At 36.7% G+C, this 15,217-nt stretch overlaps 1 protein-coding gene across 15 annotated transcripts in view; it reads right to left on the bottom strand.

The window, feature by feature from the left end:
* Positions 1-15,217, bottom strand: part of HDAC9 (histone deacetylase 9) — a 441,905-nt gene that overhangs the window by 169,368 nt on the left and 257,320 nt on the right. For 13 of the 15 annotated variants that reach the window (XR_007378361.1, XM_048952240.1, XM_048952241.1 and 10 more), the window contains one exon: positions 11,064-11,333. Coding sequence is in view for 14 of the 15 variants with exons in the window: in XM_048952240.1 (XP_048808197.1) it covers positions 11,064-11,333 (270 nt within the window). In the remaining variant the exon portion in view is untranslated. Of the gene's footprint in view, positions 1-8,759; positions 11,334-15,217 lie in introns of those variants that run through there. The other 2 variants (XM_048952245.1, XM_048952243.1) reach the window with 1 other exon arrangement.

The following is a 15,217-nucleotide window of genomic DNA, read 5'->3' as shown; positions in this document are numbered from 1 at the left end:
TGTTGACATAGATGAAAATGAAAGTACATCTGAAGGTGCTCTTTCTCCAACTGCATATCCTCACATCCCTGCGCATGATACTATATTTAGCTGCATAAATGTAGCTTTGGAAGATCTGTTTTTCAAGTAGTTTGGACCTTCTGGATTCTGAAAATCAGGCTTTCAGAAATGTGGGACTCTTTCCACACATCCTTCTGGAAAGTTCATTGTTCCTAATTTAAAAACCACAGCAGCAGCAGCAGCAGCAGCCACCTCATGGTTATGTATGACCATGCTTCTGTGTCTTTCTCCCTCTCCTCACAGTTTGTCATTTTTGGACTTGAATAGCACAGCCTGCTTTTTCCTAACTCCTCTCATGTTTTTTGTCTATGCTGTCTTTCCAGGATCACACACTACAGATGCCAACATCTCAGCCCTGTTTTCAGGGTGCTGGGGGTGGTAGGCAGGGAGGAGAGGCAAGGGGAATGTTCTCCACAAACTCCAACCTATTCAGTTTTTCTTGGAGTTCCTTCGGTTTCTTCTAAGTAGAGCTATCATCAGCTTGCTAAGTTACAGCACCCTAAAGGCTTGCATTGTGAGCTATAATTCAATTTTTTGTCTGTATATCATGCAAAGAAACATGCAAAGATCTGCCTGAACGAAATAGAAGGTCCATCAAAATATAGAAAGATGAAGGCAATTCCTGTACAATGTTTCTTTTTTATGTTCTTTTGAGAAGGGTGAAAATATATATGAACTGGTACAGAAGATCACAGCGTATGCTCGCACCTGTTCAGTAAGTGGGAAGTAGTGTCATCTAGTGGTTAACTCAAAGCTAAGTGGGAGCTGTAATTCAGTATATATACATTCTTCTATACTTCTATACATTCTTGTACTGTGTAACTTAAAGAAATCTTTTTTTCTTCGTGTCTCATTGATTCATCAAGAAAAAAGGAAAAAAGTAAAGCTGTGTATTTCTGATATTTCAGAAATATATAAGCTCTGCCATATCCTGTTCAGAAGGGCACTTTCCTTTCTTTTGTATCCTATCCCATCCCATACAACATATTCCTCTGAATGTCCAGACCATTCATAGACTTCATATAGAAGGGTGAATACATGCACTGCTGAAACTTACAGAAACTGAGTTAATTCAGCCTTCAAAAATGTAAGAACAGACTAGTCTTTTTACATATAATAATTCTTTATGAGTTGGAACTCAGTTCTATTCAAAGCTGGTTCTGATTCTTCCTTCTTACAATATGACTGCTAGAATTCATGTCCTCATGGAGTCTTAAGTACTCCTTAGTGCTGCTTGTGAGCTCAGGAAAACAAGGACTTGAGCACTCACAGCTGAAGGAAATGGTGGTGTTAAGCACGTACTTAAAGCTAAGTATGTGATTAATTTCTCTCTTCTCTCCAGATTTGGGGTTCATAACATGAACAGAGTACTGTAATCTGACTGTCTGCTTTTGATTTTGTTGTTTTTTTTTTCTTTTTGTCAAAAGACTTAAAGCTCTAATTTACAGCTATGTCTTAAATAAAAATCACTATAGGGTGTTAACATAAAAGCTAACTTGTACCTCAGTGCAATGTTATTGGCATGATTAGTTGCTATGGAATTTAAATGAGAGCTTCATCCATTACCATTTCATCTACTAAAATAAAACAAACTCAAATCTACCGAAACAGGCGAATGAAGGGCTAACCGTATTAGAATGAAGCAATTATAAACAGGACTTTTCCAGCTGCCCTTGCTAACAGGCAACTCTAAAATAACAGCAATGTATGTCTTAGGTTTCTAATTCTAAAGCCAATTTCTGACCAGAAGGCTTGAGTATTCTTTTTCATCTAATAAGGCCTGAAAGTGACAGTTCTTCGTCATACTTTTCAGCTCACCAAGGCCAAAATGTCATCTTCCCTTGTAAAACAAAAAATCAAAGCCAAATGGTTAAATGCAAAGTTTTGGTTAAACAAACAGTCAGTATTTCAGTGGTTTTATCTGTAGACTGCAGAGCAACTAAACAAAGCCAAGATATTGTCCATCTCTTTGACAGACAAAGAGCCTCAGAGGTCCAGAATGACATGCCCGGGGCTGGCACGTGATTAGAGTAATTAAATTAAATAGCAGGAAACATGTTTTCCATATGCCATTGCCCGGCCACACACAAACTGTAACAGTAAATCTTTTATATTGCATTGGTTCAAGGAAATGTATAGCCATCTTAAAAATGCACGATGCCCACAAAAATAAAGAGAATGTAGTAGCACACTCAACTGGCTCCCTGGCTTTAGTCATAGGCCTGAAATGCTGAACAAGTTCATTCCTTATTTATTTATTTGTAAAGGTGCAGCTCAAAATGCCCTGAGCATGTGAACATTCAGGAAGCATTACTGGGCTTACACTGGTGGCTAGTGCTGCTGCTCTGATTCAGAGGAAAAAAAAACAACATTCTCCCCATAAAGTTAAGAGAATCATGTTGGTTATGTTATGATGTGAGGTTTTAATATGCTTCTCCCAAGCTTTTGCAATAATCAGGCTCTCCAAATCTGTATCCAAAAAGGAATTTTTTTGAGTTCTGTTTTCCACAGCAATATGATTTCAAATTACTTTGTTTTCATGGGTGGTTCTTAAGAAAGTTAGTGTGTTTATCCATGTCATAATACAGTCAGAATTGCCAGTCAGCAACATCATCTGTCATCCCTGAATTTACTTGTTGCTGCCCCATTAAGATCAGCTAGAACTTATTCATCTCTTTCTGATTCATCTTTCAGCGGTTGATAATGCCAAATGAAATCATTGTTTTGTTTTGTTTTGTTTTGCTTTTTTTAATTATTTTGCACAATAAGGACAAGGTTGCAAATCAGTTTGGAAGGAACAATTAATCAGTGATGTCTCTGACTAAACATCTAGTCCTTGAGATTTTTAGGAGATGACACACAGGAGCGTTTAATATAAATAGAAAATTCTGTAAACTGTGAAATACTCTTTAATATAAACAGAATTACGAATTTAGGGAAAAGTATTTCAGAGCATAAAAAAAATTCTCCTTGAAATTAAACTACAGAAAAATGTATCTGGAAGCTTTTGGTCTAATAGGTAGTGGATAATTTCATAATCATTTTAGATATTTCATCTTCACTTCATCTATTTCCTTAACCCAGAATGCTCAGATAAAAAACAACAGAAACTTCAGTGCTCCTGATTTCAATTCACTGAAGTATTAAGTTTAATAACTAATAATAATACAATGTAATTGAAATAAAGTCTTCCAGGTGGAAAAATAAATGTAAATTTATGTTTTAAAAGTATGTAACAAAGATGATAACAAAGAGAATTGATGCTCTTGTCTCAGTCTTTACTTATTAAAATATTTCTCAAGCTATTGAAAGAAAATTCAAGATATAATAGGTATGGACAATAATCATGGAATTACAGAATTACAGAAATGGCCTGGGTTGAAAAGGACCGCAATCATCTAGTTTCAACCCCCATGCTATGTGCACAGTTGCCAACCACTAGACCAGGCTGCCTAGAGCCACATTCAGCCTGGAATAAGGAATTGAAACTTTTGTTCTTATATTCCTTTGAATACTTTCTTTAATAACTAATCTCCATTATTTGATCTGAAAATCCTGTGTTTCACCTCAGTGTTACACAATGTGTAACATTGAGAGGAATGTGAAAATTGACAAATTGTGTTTGCAGTAGCAATAATTGGGAGGTTCAAAAAAGGTTGAATTTCAAGTTAAATTGTTTTGTCTGACCTACCTATAAACCTACAAAATAGGTTAAAAAGAACAGTTAAAAGGCAGAGCAGTTAATCCCTTGTTACAGTGTTGTCTTCTGAGGACAAAAAGCTAGAGAAAGTTCTCTGAATAACCTACGCAGCAAATAAAAGCCTTTAGCCTCTGGCTGGTACCAGTATTCAGTGCTGGCATTCATTTTGCTGTCGGAAACACCAACAGAAACAGATTTGAAGTTCTCTGTACAAAGTCAATACCTTAAGAAAACTAAAATTCATGCAGAATGACAAAAGATCTGCACAAATGCAAATGGTGAGAACAAAAAAGTTCTAAAAAGACTGGAAAGGAAGATATGAAGAGATGGTCTGTTAAGCTTGGGAACCTTTCATACCCTAAGGCAAGCTATCTAAGAGGATTACAACCCTGAAGAACCCTGGTTATCACCTGTGCAGTGAGGTGGCTGAGTGGCAGAACCATGCTCTCTGATGATGTGTAGTGACTCTTAAACTTGTATTGTCAGTAGAAGAAAGCAATCTTAGGAACAACTATTCTCTGACTGCCTCTGTTCAGAGGGGATAGCATTTCCCAGCAGCACTTTACCCCCATATCTGCTAACTACCAACTGAAAATATCACAGTACCCTTCTTGATGGGTGCAAAAGGAAAAGACTAACTAACAAAAGCACTGGAGACTGATGCTCCACTATATTCTTTATGGAGAACTCAAGCAAAGCCTTCATAATCCCATAGTGTTGCTGCATTCTCATAACTGTAACTTTCACTTTTTTTTTCTTTTTTTTTTTTTTTTTTCCTCCAGAGGAAATACAGGCAATTTGAAGAGAAATACCTCCTCAGACTCCTGGATTCAAAGGTCACAGGCCAGACCATGAAAGGAGGCAGATTATGAACTGCTTTCTGCGTTAGAGCACCTATGTCTCAAAGGCGTTCAGGCTGAACTGCTCTTCCAGGACATTAACCAACAGAGCTTTATTAAGACTTAGCCAGCAGTGTACTGAGGAGCACATTTATTCATTTGTGTATTTTCAGAGAAGGAAACGAGGAAAACCTGCATGCGTGCACTTGCCTGGCTGTCAGAGAGAGCAACATTCAGAAGTCAAACATAAAGCATTTAAAGAAGCAGCTTCCCAAGACCACATAATCCACTTCAATAACAATAATAATAATAATAAACCCATTCTGTATGATACAGGAAATGATAAATTGCCCATTGGTATGAAAGTAACATCAACTGACTGTCAAAATGTGAAGCGATAATTACTGGGACCTAGACTTACAGCCTTTTGATTCATGTTAGTTATGTACCCCTAATTAAGTAATTTTGCTTCACATTGCCTCAGTGGTCTTCTTACATGCTGCTTTTGCTGACAAAAGGGAGCAGTAACAGAAGTAGCAAATTGCTATATTGTAAGTATTAGAAGAAGGAAAAGTGTGAAAAATGTTGAATCAAAAAATATAAGCACTGTCAAGATTATTCTATGTGGGTATCAATGAAATGAAAGAATGTTGTTTTGTAATGTCACATCGTGTTCACACACTTCAGTTCTCAATTTAAGTGATAAAATAAGTCTTACTGCACTCTGTAACTGAAGGTTTACAGCAGCAGAAACAAATGAAATTAACAGTCATCTCCTTGGCATTCATTAAGAAAGTGGATTCAATACTTTCTGAAAAATGTGATCATTTTCTACATCCAACTGGGAAGGGCAAATCACTTGTGGAATTTCACACAGAATTGTCAAATAAAGATAAATGAGTTATTCTTCCTGTAGCATTTAATAATGAACTGCATTTTTTAAGGACCACGCTTAAAAACTTAATAAAGATAGACAGACCCTTATGAGCAAAAAGAGAAAGCTGGCTAAATACTCAGAGACTTCATGTAGATGAATGAAAAATGTTCACAAAACAAATCCAACATCACTGCCCTCTCCTTCCAACCTCTCCAACCCTCCCCCAGTAGCCTAAGGCCAAAATTTGAATCAAGAAATCATAACGCCAGCCTGTGTTATTTCAGGGTTGTTTTGGGCCTGTGCAGTGACAGAAATGAGGAAAGTCATTACAGTACAAAGTTGGCCTTCTCTTACTGGCTGCATAGTTCAGCGATATGATGAAAGTAGCTAGGGAAGGGAAAAAGAGTGCATAGAAATAGTACAGGTAAAAAGACTTTCTGGGGCTTCATAGTACTGATCAAAGCCAAAAAATGCTGTAATTTGCCATCAGCTTAGAAGGACCAAGGAGTTTTAACAGTACATCTCCAACCAACCCTACTTATTTTTCACAGTTACAGTAGTCTATTACTCCAAGGCAACTATGCAAAGGTAAAACAAAACCCACAAAGGTGTCACAGCCAGATTCAAACCATCTCATTTAATCAGCTAAGACACTGCATTGTTTGTAAATAAATATCTGGTCTGCCAAAGCAGCTCTTAGTTACTAAGGTCCCCACGTAATCATCACGCAGAATCACACACTGATGAAGAATGATTTCAAGTTAGTAAGCTAGTGCCTTTAACTTTACGCTGCTAATGAAGTAACATTTGGGGTCTCCAATAGCTGTGTGTACCCACAAACAGCCTGGGAAGTTAGCCTGCATGGGCTCAGATGTATGAGGCCAGAATAAAATGTATGATGCTAGAAGAGCATGTCATCAGGGTTCAGCAAACCAAGACCAGAAAGCAGAACTGCATAGGAAATGTCCTTCCCAGATCTACTTGCATGGTTGAGTGTGGTAACATGGACAGGAAGCCTGAAGTGCTGCCATCCAGCCTTGTCACTGGCTGTGCCTCTTAGGCTGATTGTATTTACTCGCCTTTTGTTCTAATTCTTAATTAGGATGAATTAAAAGAGGAATAAAGAAAATGCAAAGCACAAAGTCTACCAAATGCAAAACACAGAGTCTATTAAAATGCAACAGAACAGTGGGATTTCACTAGAGCATTATAGAAGATAGATATAGAAGATATATATTTCTTCTGATTGCCTAAATAGTAGTTCAGCATATTTCTCCACTGAAAAAACCAGGTACAGAAGCACTGCTATGACCCAGATGATGGGAACTACATAAGGAAATCAGAAACTAAACAAATAAATGAAAAGCAAACAAACATCTCTTAAGTGGATAAGTAGGACATGCTGCTAGTGGCACAGAATACAATAAGGAAATTAACTTGGCTTAGCTAATTTTGGCTGCAAATTGTGTTTATAATGGGGAGAAATAAGTAAACATTTTTAGATTGATGTTTGGGGACTGACGTTTATAGATTGTACCTCAGAATGCCAGTGAAGACAAAAACGGGGTATAGTTCGCTTACATAACACAGAGAAGTCTTAGTGATCCTGATGACAATGAAGACAAAATGAAGGTAGTGCATGAATGAATTGCTGAAAGAAAAGATGAGTGGTGGTAGTGTCTGGAGTGCTCCTGATTTGCTGTGGCATTTGGCTCTTAATGCTATTTTTTTAACATCAGAAGATGAAAATAAGGCCAGTGTTACAGTATCTACATTCCAATAAGCGATTCCAATAAGTGTATTTTTTAAGCATATAAATATTCCAAAACATTTTGCCTCATTTGGTAGTAATTACGTCTAAATTGGCATCTATGCTGACTTTACTTTTTGGACAACAGGACAGATTATGTTATCTGCTGCTCGGAAAAAAAAAAAAAAAAAAAAAAAAGAATCATAGAATCATAGAATGGACTGGGTTGAAAAAGACCTCATCCAGTTTCAACCCCCCTGACATGGACAGGGTCACCAACTACGAGACCAAGCTGCCCAGGACAGACATGAATATTTATCATAGAAAAAAATAAGACCTGTGGATTGTATTACACTATGATTGTTTTTTTTGCATTATATGTGCTTTTATGCATGGTAAACAAATAATTCAGAAAAAAATGTAGTTGTAGCCTCCACACCAGGAATGCTGTAAAGCAAAAATGTTTAAGGCTGCTCTTCTAATTCCAACATAAGTATTTAAACAAATGGCATCTGAAGAAAATAACCAATGAAAGCATGATTTACTTACAGGCATAGGGTTCTAAATACATAATAATCAACTAAATAAGCAATAAAATGTTGTTCTGTTAATGTTACTTAAGATTTCCTAAGCTAAAACTTGACTTTTTTGTGTCTATGTGTGTATTACTGGCAAAACAATACTTTGCTGTTATATCACTAAAAATAACAACTTTTGATTTACAAAATATTTATTCTTACTAACTTATGTTGTTAAATAATTGTATTTTATTTAAAATTCTATCAATCAAAGCAGCTAAAATCTTTTGCTACTTAAATGGACAGTGAAAGGAGTTTGATGGCAACAATTTTCTGAACTCTTGGTAGTAATAACGCTCGTATTTTAGCAACAGAGACAGTTATGTAGTACAGACTGTTTCTTTCTGCAGATCTGAAGCAAATTTGGGGAAATATCACTAACCAGTGAAGCACTGAACATCTTTAAGGAAGTGCATAGGTGTTTCTTCACGGTAGAACTTCATTTTCTCCCTCAATTGCTTTAAACTCTGTGAAGTCTACAGATTCCCTCCTTCCAAATATATTTACAGATGGATTCTAGTTTTGCAAAGTTCTTGAGGAGTGTCAAAAAGGTCAGTATATGCTCAGGTTCAATACTTTTTGTGTTCTAAGAAGTTATTTCCATTCATCCACATTTGGGATATTTTTTATAATTTAGGAGCAAATAAAATGGGATTTACCTTTACCTTTTTAACATGACACTGTGAAGACATGTTCAAGACAAATGCTGTGATGGGAAAATGAGCATGCATCAATACTATTTTCACATTCACTAGAACTCATAATGGCTGATATAGGATAAAATGAAAGACTAAAAGGAAGACTTTGTGTAATCATTGTAAGAATAGTCTAATAAAAACCTTGCTCCTGAAAGCTTTAATTGTTTCAACAATGTGTAGCAAACATATTTGATTATACAAAGCAAAAGCACAATTGAGGTATCAACTTTACACAAAGTCAGATATCTGAAAGGGGATCTTTTAAAAAAAAAAACTTTATTTGAGAAAGGAAGAGACTTATATCAGAAGGCAAAAAAAGGGAACATACAAACAATATATTTACAACACAAAACAAGAGATCACCTCTGAGGGTGTAAATTCTAATAAATACAGTAGATTTAAAATGTAGGAGACAATTGTCAATTAGAAATGTGGGATTTTTTTAAACCCAGTTTTCCTTTTCACTGGTTCCAGGTAATTTCTCTATTTCAATTTTTTCCAAGTTTGAGAGATTCTGAAGTGAAAGTCTACTAATCTAGTGGGGTTTCTCACCTGCAGAACATTATAAAAATATCTTCTGTGCTTTGTGAATACATTGTTTTGGAAATGATATTGTACAAAAGTCTTCTCATTTGCAAGTTTCTCCCCAAATAAAATGTATTTTAAAAGATGCACTATCCCTTTTGATGAGGCTGAAGTTAGGCTTCAAGGAAAAGTACAGTTATATAGAATGGGAAAAATATGCAATTTCAGTTTTATATGCTTTTCATTGTGAATGCAAAGTGATTTTTCCATCCAAGACCAATATAAAGCACACATAAAAGTTGTCTACATTTTGTCAATTAATGCGTGTTTCCTATCTAAGTTGATCATTAAGTTGCAGGAGGCCTTTCGCTATACAGCAACTACTTAGTTGTTGATTTGAGATCTTTTAGGAAAAAGGATAATGTATCTTTATAGGTCGCAACATTTTATAAGAGCTTCAATAGTATTAGAGCATCATGTAAACAACATATGCTAATAACATGTCAGAACAATATCTACATTTGGCAAAACATCTATCTCTTTTGAAACAGGATACTGCACCTTAAAATACCTTAGCTTTAGAAATATAAATATTTTTTAATAGAAAAAAAACTGACAAGGATTCCAGGTCAGTTTGGGATTATCCATATTAAAGGGGATCTTAATACAATGAATCTTTAACTAGCTTAACAAAAGTAAACCTATAAAACAAGGTAAACATATCAAAAGGGAATATGAAGGAAATGTTTCACTGGAAAGCTTCCTTAACAATTTCCCTGCTCACTTTGTTATTTTCTTTGACAATAAATCAATTCATAGAGTGCCTTTAAAAACAGAGAGAACACTACCCCGTTCCCCCTGCCTTACATTCCTCAGCACATGAATCACTTGGGCTTCCTGTTTCCATAAGGCATTTCCTGCTCCCCCTCTCAGAATCACTTTTCTCGAGGAGAACAGCAGGGACCTGACAAAGTCTTGACTTAAATAAACAGTGCCTGCCATTGCATCCAGCATTGCTCCGTCTGATTTTGGAGCAACAAAAGGGACAGCAGCTCTCTGAAAGCACAGGCTGCACAAATGCACTTCATTCTGCAGCATTCGCAAAACACTGTCAGACAATTTGAAGTTTCCTTTTGCCAAGTTGGCATTATTTACACTGTCCTTATTTTAAGCTTTGTCCATGAGACCTAGTGGTAAAGGTTAAGCAATATTGTATGATTAGTCTTTCTTTAAAACAATAAGCAAGTGTTTGGATATCAGATAATAACGATAACACTTCTGTGCCTTTCCTTCAATACTGCAATATCTGATTGGAACCTAATGCTGCATTTTCCTTCTTGCCAGTATTTGCATCTGCTTAATTTAAGGGTGTCTTTGTGGACAGTATCATCAAATAAGACAGAATGAAAAATGAATTAAGCAGTGCAAAAATGAAAACAATGCAATTTTCAAACAGCGCCTTGCCTTGCATGTTTACATCCACCTGGTATACTTCTTTAACTTTGTACTCCAACCTAGGACCACTGATGTAGCAGTCAGTACCTGTCTATGGGGGAAAATTACCCTATTGTTTGTTAACAGTGTTCAAGACTACGGTATGATACATTATATACAGATAGCTGAAAGCAAAAGTCAGAGGATTCAAAATCAGAGAAGAATGTTTCATCAATCAGATCTGGAAACTAAGTCCAGCAGTAGCTGATCTCAACAAGCTAGGTGATAGGAGCTGTCTTGCACTAGAACTAAGCGATGTAATATAATCCTGGCCTAATACAAATTCTATCATCTAATACGCAAAGTTTTATGTATAGCAATTGTCTGCAACGGGTATTTGCTTCATTAGGGCCATAAGGATGAGCTCCGCTATGTTTTGAAGTGTGCATATGACACCTTTGCTTTTGTTAAATTCTTAGAATAGTAAATCAGGATTTGCTAGTGAATCAAAACACAACTGCTTGTCAAAGCCTAGAAAATGCATGTGATGTTCAGATAATAACCTTAATTACAAATCCTGGAGCTAAATCTTTGCCTATTACCTGTTGCACAAAAGCAGCTTGCTCCCCAGATTCCATTTGCTGGGTTTGAGTATCCTCATCACTGTCCGGTGGCTCCTCTTTGACCTTCACAGCCCCCGCCTGCTGTCCTATTCTGCCATCCTCACCAGCACTGCTGCTCTCAGCCCTAATGCTGGCCCCACTAGCGGGAGCTCGCTCCTCCTGCATCGAGTGGTCTCCATTCAGCTCTTCTTCAGCTTCCTCCAGGTGGCTGCCAGGCTGCTTTAGCTGCTCAATGGATTTGGAGAGCATCTGGAAAGAGATGGAGGAGGAATAGTTACTGACTGCTTTCACCAATGTAGAACATTGGGAAGTACTAGACACCAACAAAATTACAGCTTCTAGTGCAAACTCTGCATCACTAAAATATTAGTTTATGAAGAAAAAAAGAACCAAAATTCCTAAGTTAAAGGTCACTTGTTATGCTGCAATAGAAAATACTGTATTTGTAATGAGTGCTATATGGTAATACTTAAGTAAAAATTGGGTAGAATAATGAAAGCATCGTAACACATCTATTACATTGTTGCTGCTGGTAATCAAGAGCAATTAGCTTCCCTTCATACTCTTCAAACAAAAATGCAGAAATTTATTTAACTATATTACTGTTCATTTTTCCCAACCCAAAATAATAAAGGAGCTCTAAGAAATAAGTGAATTAGTAATCTGGTTAATATTTTGCTATAAGTAAATGAGGGAAAGTTCCTACAAGCTTATCCACTAATTACTGTATGCAGGCCCCAATAGACACAGAGGAGCAGTCACTGCTCCCTGGCACAGAGACTGCAAGGATGTCTGGCCCTGATTGAAAGACTGCAGCCCTTGTCATGCATGGTACAGGTTCTTTTGTCTCAGCAGTAATGATATAGTACAATCACTCAGAAAATGCTGGTTTTACACCATTAACCATTGTAAAGCTTTGCTGAGGCACCAGATGCCTGGGTGCTGCAATCAAACCTAGTTTACGCTTTCTCACTGAAGATTTTGCGTATGGATTTTTTTTTAGGGGTAATGGGAACAAAAATGCCTTACTAAAAAGAATTAAGTAAAAATTCCTTTTAATTGCTGTGGACACTGCGGAATCACAACATATGCATCCCTCATTCTGCAGGTGGTATGCTCTAAGCTGAGGAAACTTCAATACTGCAACCAGTGCAGAGCATCTCCTTTTAATAAGGAGAATCTGGAAAATTTCTCAGATCAGACTCAGTTGTTTCTTGGGGGATGATACTGACCAGGAAGGCTCTGAAGTGAGCTACATGTATTCAGACCAGGTACACTATTCTGTAACATCTGTGGGTGATCCCTCTCCACTCCTCTGGCATGAAGAAGAAGGAAAGCCTGGCTGCCTGGCCGGCGATCAAATACAACTAAAACATCTGTGTGACAGATAATCATATACAGCCACAAGAGTTGCTAATGCTGATCCATCTGTAAAACATTCCATGTGCCAGGTACTTGACATCAGGTGCACTATTCTGGAAAAGGAGTGCAGGTCCACAGAAAAGACACATATTTAACTCATTGCTGCTGCCCTTTTATGCTTTTCCACTTTAATGTCAGATGCTTTCTTCTTCTTGCTGCTATATGCACAGAACTTCAGTACCACTGAGCTTTCTGATGCAACATGTGATGTCCTACAGTATATAATCTATACATAGAATGCTTTAAATTCCTCTTGAGTGAAATCAGTGGGGAGATACAAGCATATGTTAAGGGGCTGTGAGACCAGCGTGGTTTTTGCATGCATTTCAGCTTGCAGTGTGCCTGTTTTGGGGCCTACTCCCTCACCCATGGAAATCAGTAGGAGATTTGCTCCAGACTGATGACAGGAAGAGCTAAACACATTAAATCTTCTAAAATTCTATGAGATTAAAGTGTTTATTTTCACAAGAGATTTTACAAAGTGCATAAATACTACCAGCTTTCATGCAAAATCTTATGAAGGGTATCCTTTATATTGTGACTTAATGGTGGAAATGAGAATGAAAGCAAGCCTCAGGCAAGGGGCTAGGAGGCACTACAGTTGTCCTCTCATAGGGCAGAGCATAACAACAATGAAAACCCGAAAACCTGAAAAAGCACTCCTGCTGCTCAGCCTGCTAAGCTACAGCAAGCCCATATCACTGTATCTCCATAACACCACCACACCTTGGTATTTGTTAGTGTGGTTCTTAAAGGCAGCTTGCCCCTGTTTTATTCCAGTAATTACATTAGTAATGGACGCTGTTCAATTCTCTTAAGACAGCAGCATCTTTTTTTATATACTTTTATCTCCTGGCCCTACTGCAGAAAATTACATATCTGGAGACACACAAAGATAGCAGATTACAGTCAATATTTCTATCTTATCTTCTTTATCTAAAGCTGGATTACACAGCAGAAAATAAACCCTGAATGAAGCACTGCCCAAGTCCTTTCACAATGCAGCTGGATACTTCTGCTTACACTTAACATTTAAATATTTCACTTTAAATCTCCACTTACCACTGTTTTTTCTGAATTTATCTGCAGATACAGTGAAGGAATTTCTCCTGTTTTTAATGCACATTTATCATTTTGAGAATGTGATTGTTTAATCTGATTTTTAGTAAGGCTACATTTAAAAATGATAACAAAGGAGTGGTTTACTTCATGAATAAATTAGTTGTACAGACTGGTCTTCTTAAACCAATATACATTCCAGCTATTGCTATTCCAACTAAAGTTACTAAAAAAAAAGGCTTACATGCTAATGTAACCTATATTTTTTTCCCTTTTATTTTCAGGAAATTAAACTGTAAGGATTGGCATGAGCCAAAGTAAATAGTGGCAGCAGGAGATGAAGCATTTATACACATCAACTCCATTGTATAACTGCAAGAGTCGGACAAACACAAAGTCCAAAAACAATCAAACCTGCTTGGCTGTACAGGAAAATGGATGATGAAGCACAAATAATCTGGACCCTGAAACAGACCACTTTATAGGGCCTCCAGTTGCAGCCACTGTCATTGTGTCTCTTTTGTAATAACAAGCTCCTGTAAAATGGATTTAAAATAAAATGTGCTTACAAAGAGACAAAGCACAAAACCCTGCTGCAGCCACCACATACATTTCTTTCCTTAATTAACTGATCCTTTCCTAAATACATGGCTGTTGTTTCTAGGAACTCATTTGCATGCTTATGGAAACATTTTTTCTCTTTCTGTGCCACGGCTCTCAGGTTACCCTGACCAGCTATGTAAGTTGTTAGCTGTGCTGAAATAACTTGGAAACTGCTTACTGTTTTCTCATTACTCATGTAGTACACTTCTAAGGGATGCATTTAGCTTTCAAGATCTTTCTTCTACATTATGGCTTAAACATTAGTTCTTATTAAAGGACAAAATGCTCTGAGCAGTTTTCAGTTACAAACATGTTTAATCACTGCTTTAGTCTTGTCCATATAATCCCCTACTATAAGTAATACTTAAAAGAAGCGATGTGTTTCTGCTCTCATCTTCTGAGGATGTAAGTCAAAAAGGTAAGCTGGAAAGCCAGACCTCAATTACAGTATGATTAATGAAACTAGGTTCATTTACTTAAGTTGAACTTGATCAAAACAGTCTTTCTTATTTCATTAAATATCAGAAGAGTGAATGATGAACCTTTGGTTAACTGCTCTTTTCAATATTCCTAACAAATAATCTTCCTAGTATTTTCCAACAATTAATCAATAGAAATAACCCACATTATTTTTCATTTTTATATTAATACACATTGGTCAATTTTGATAATCTTCTGTAGCACTAATGAACATTCACTCCTATACATTTTTTGTCATATAATTTTTACCTCGCAGTCTTGCCCGGTGAAAGATCTTTAAGTTGACTAACAGCCTGGAATGTTAAGGCACTTCTCATTTAATATTTAATGTTGTCAATACTGTTTCTGTACTTTAATGCACACTGCAAATGGCACAAAAACACATTATTTTAAGAACATTTGTAGGGTTCCCATACTGACCAAATGAAATCTTGGTCCCAATGAAGATGGTGCAAGTTTAGGTTCAGCAGAGGAATGATTTTATTCATCACACATAGAGAACAAAAAAGAAAAGAAACCACACACAAAAAAGCAGCATTTGAAGTCTGAGGGTTCTGTTTACATGCTGC

Source organism: Lagopus muta, chromosome 7, assembly GCF_023343835.1.
Source record: "Lagopus muta isolate bLagMut1 chromosome 7, bLagMut1 primary, whole genome shotgun sequence".
In the NCBI taxonomy this organism is placed as follows: domain Eukaryota; kingdom Metazoa; phylum Chordata; class Aves; order Galliformes; family Phasianidae; genus Lagopus; species Lagopus muta.
The sequence above is the reverse complement of the archived record's forward strand: the minus strand, read 5'-3'. Positions and strand labels throughout refer to the sequence as shown.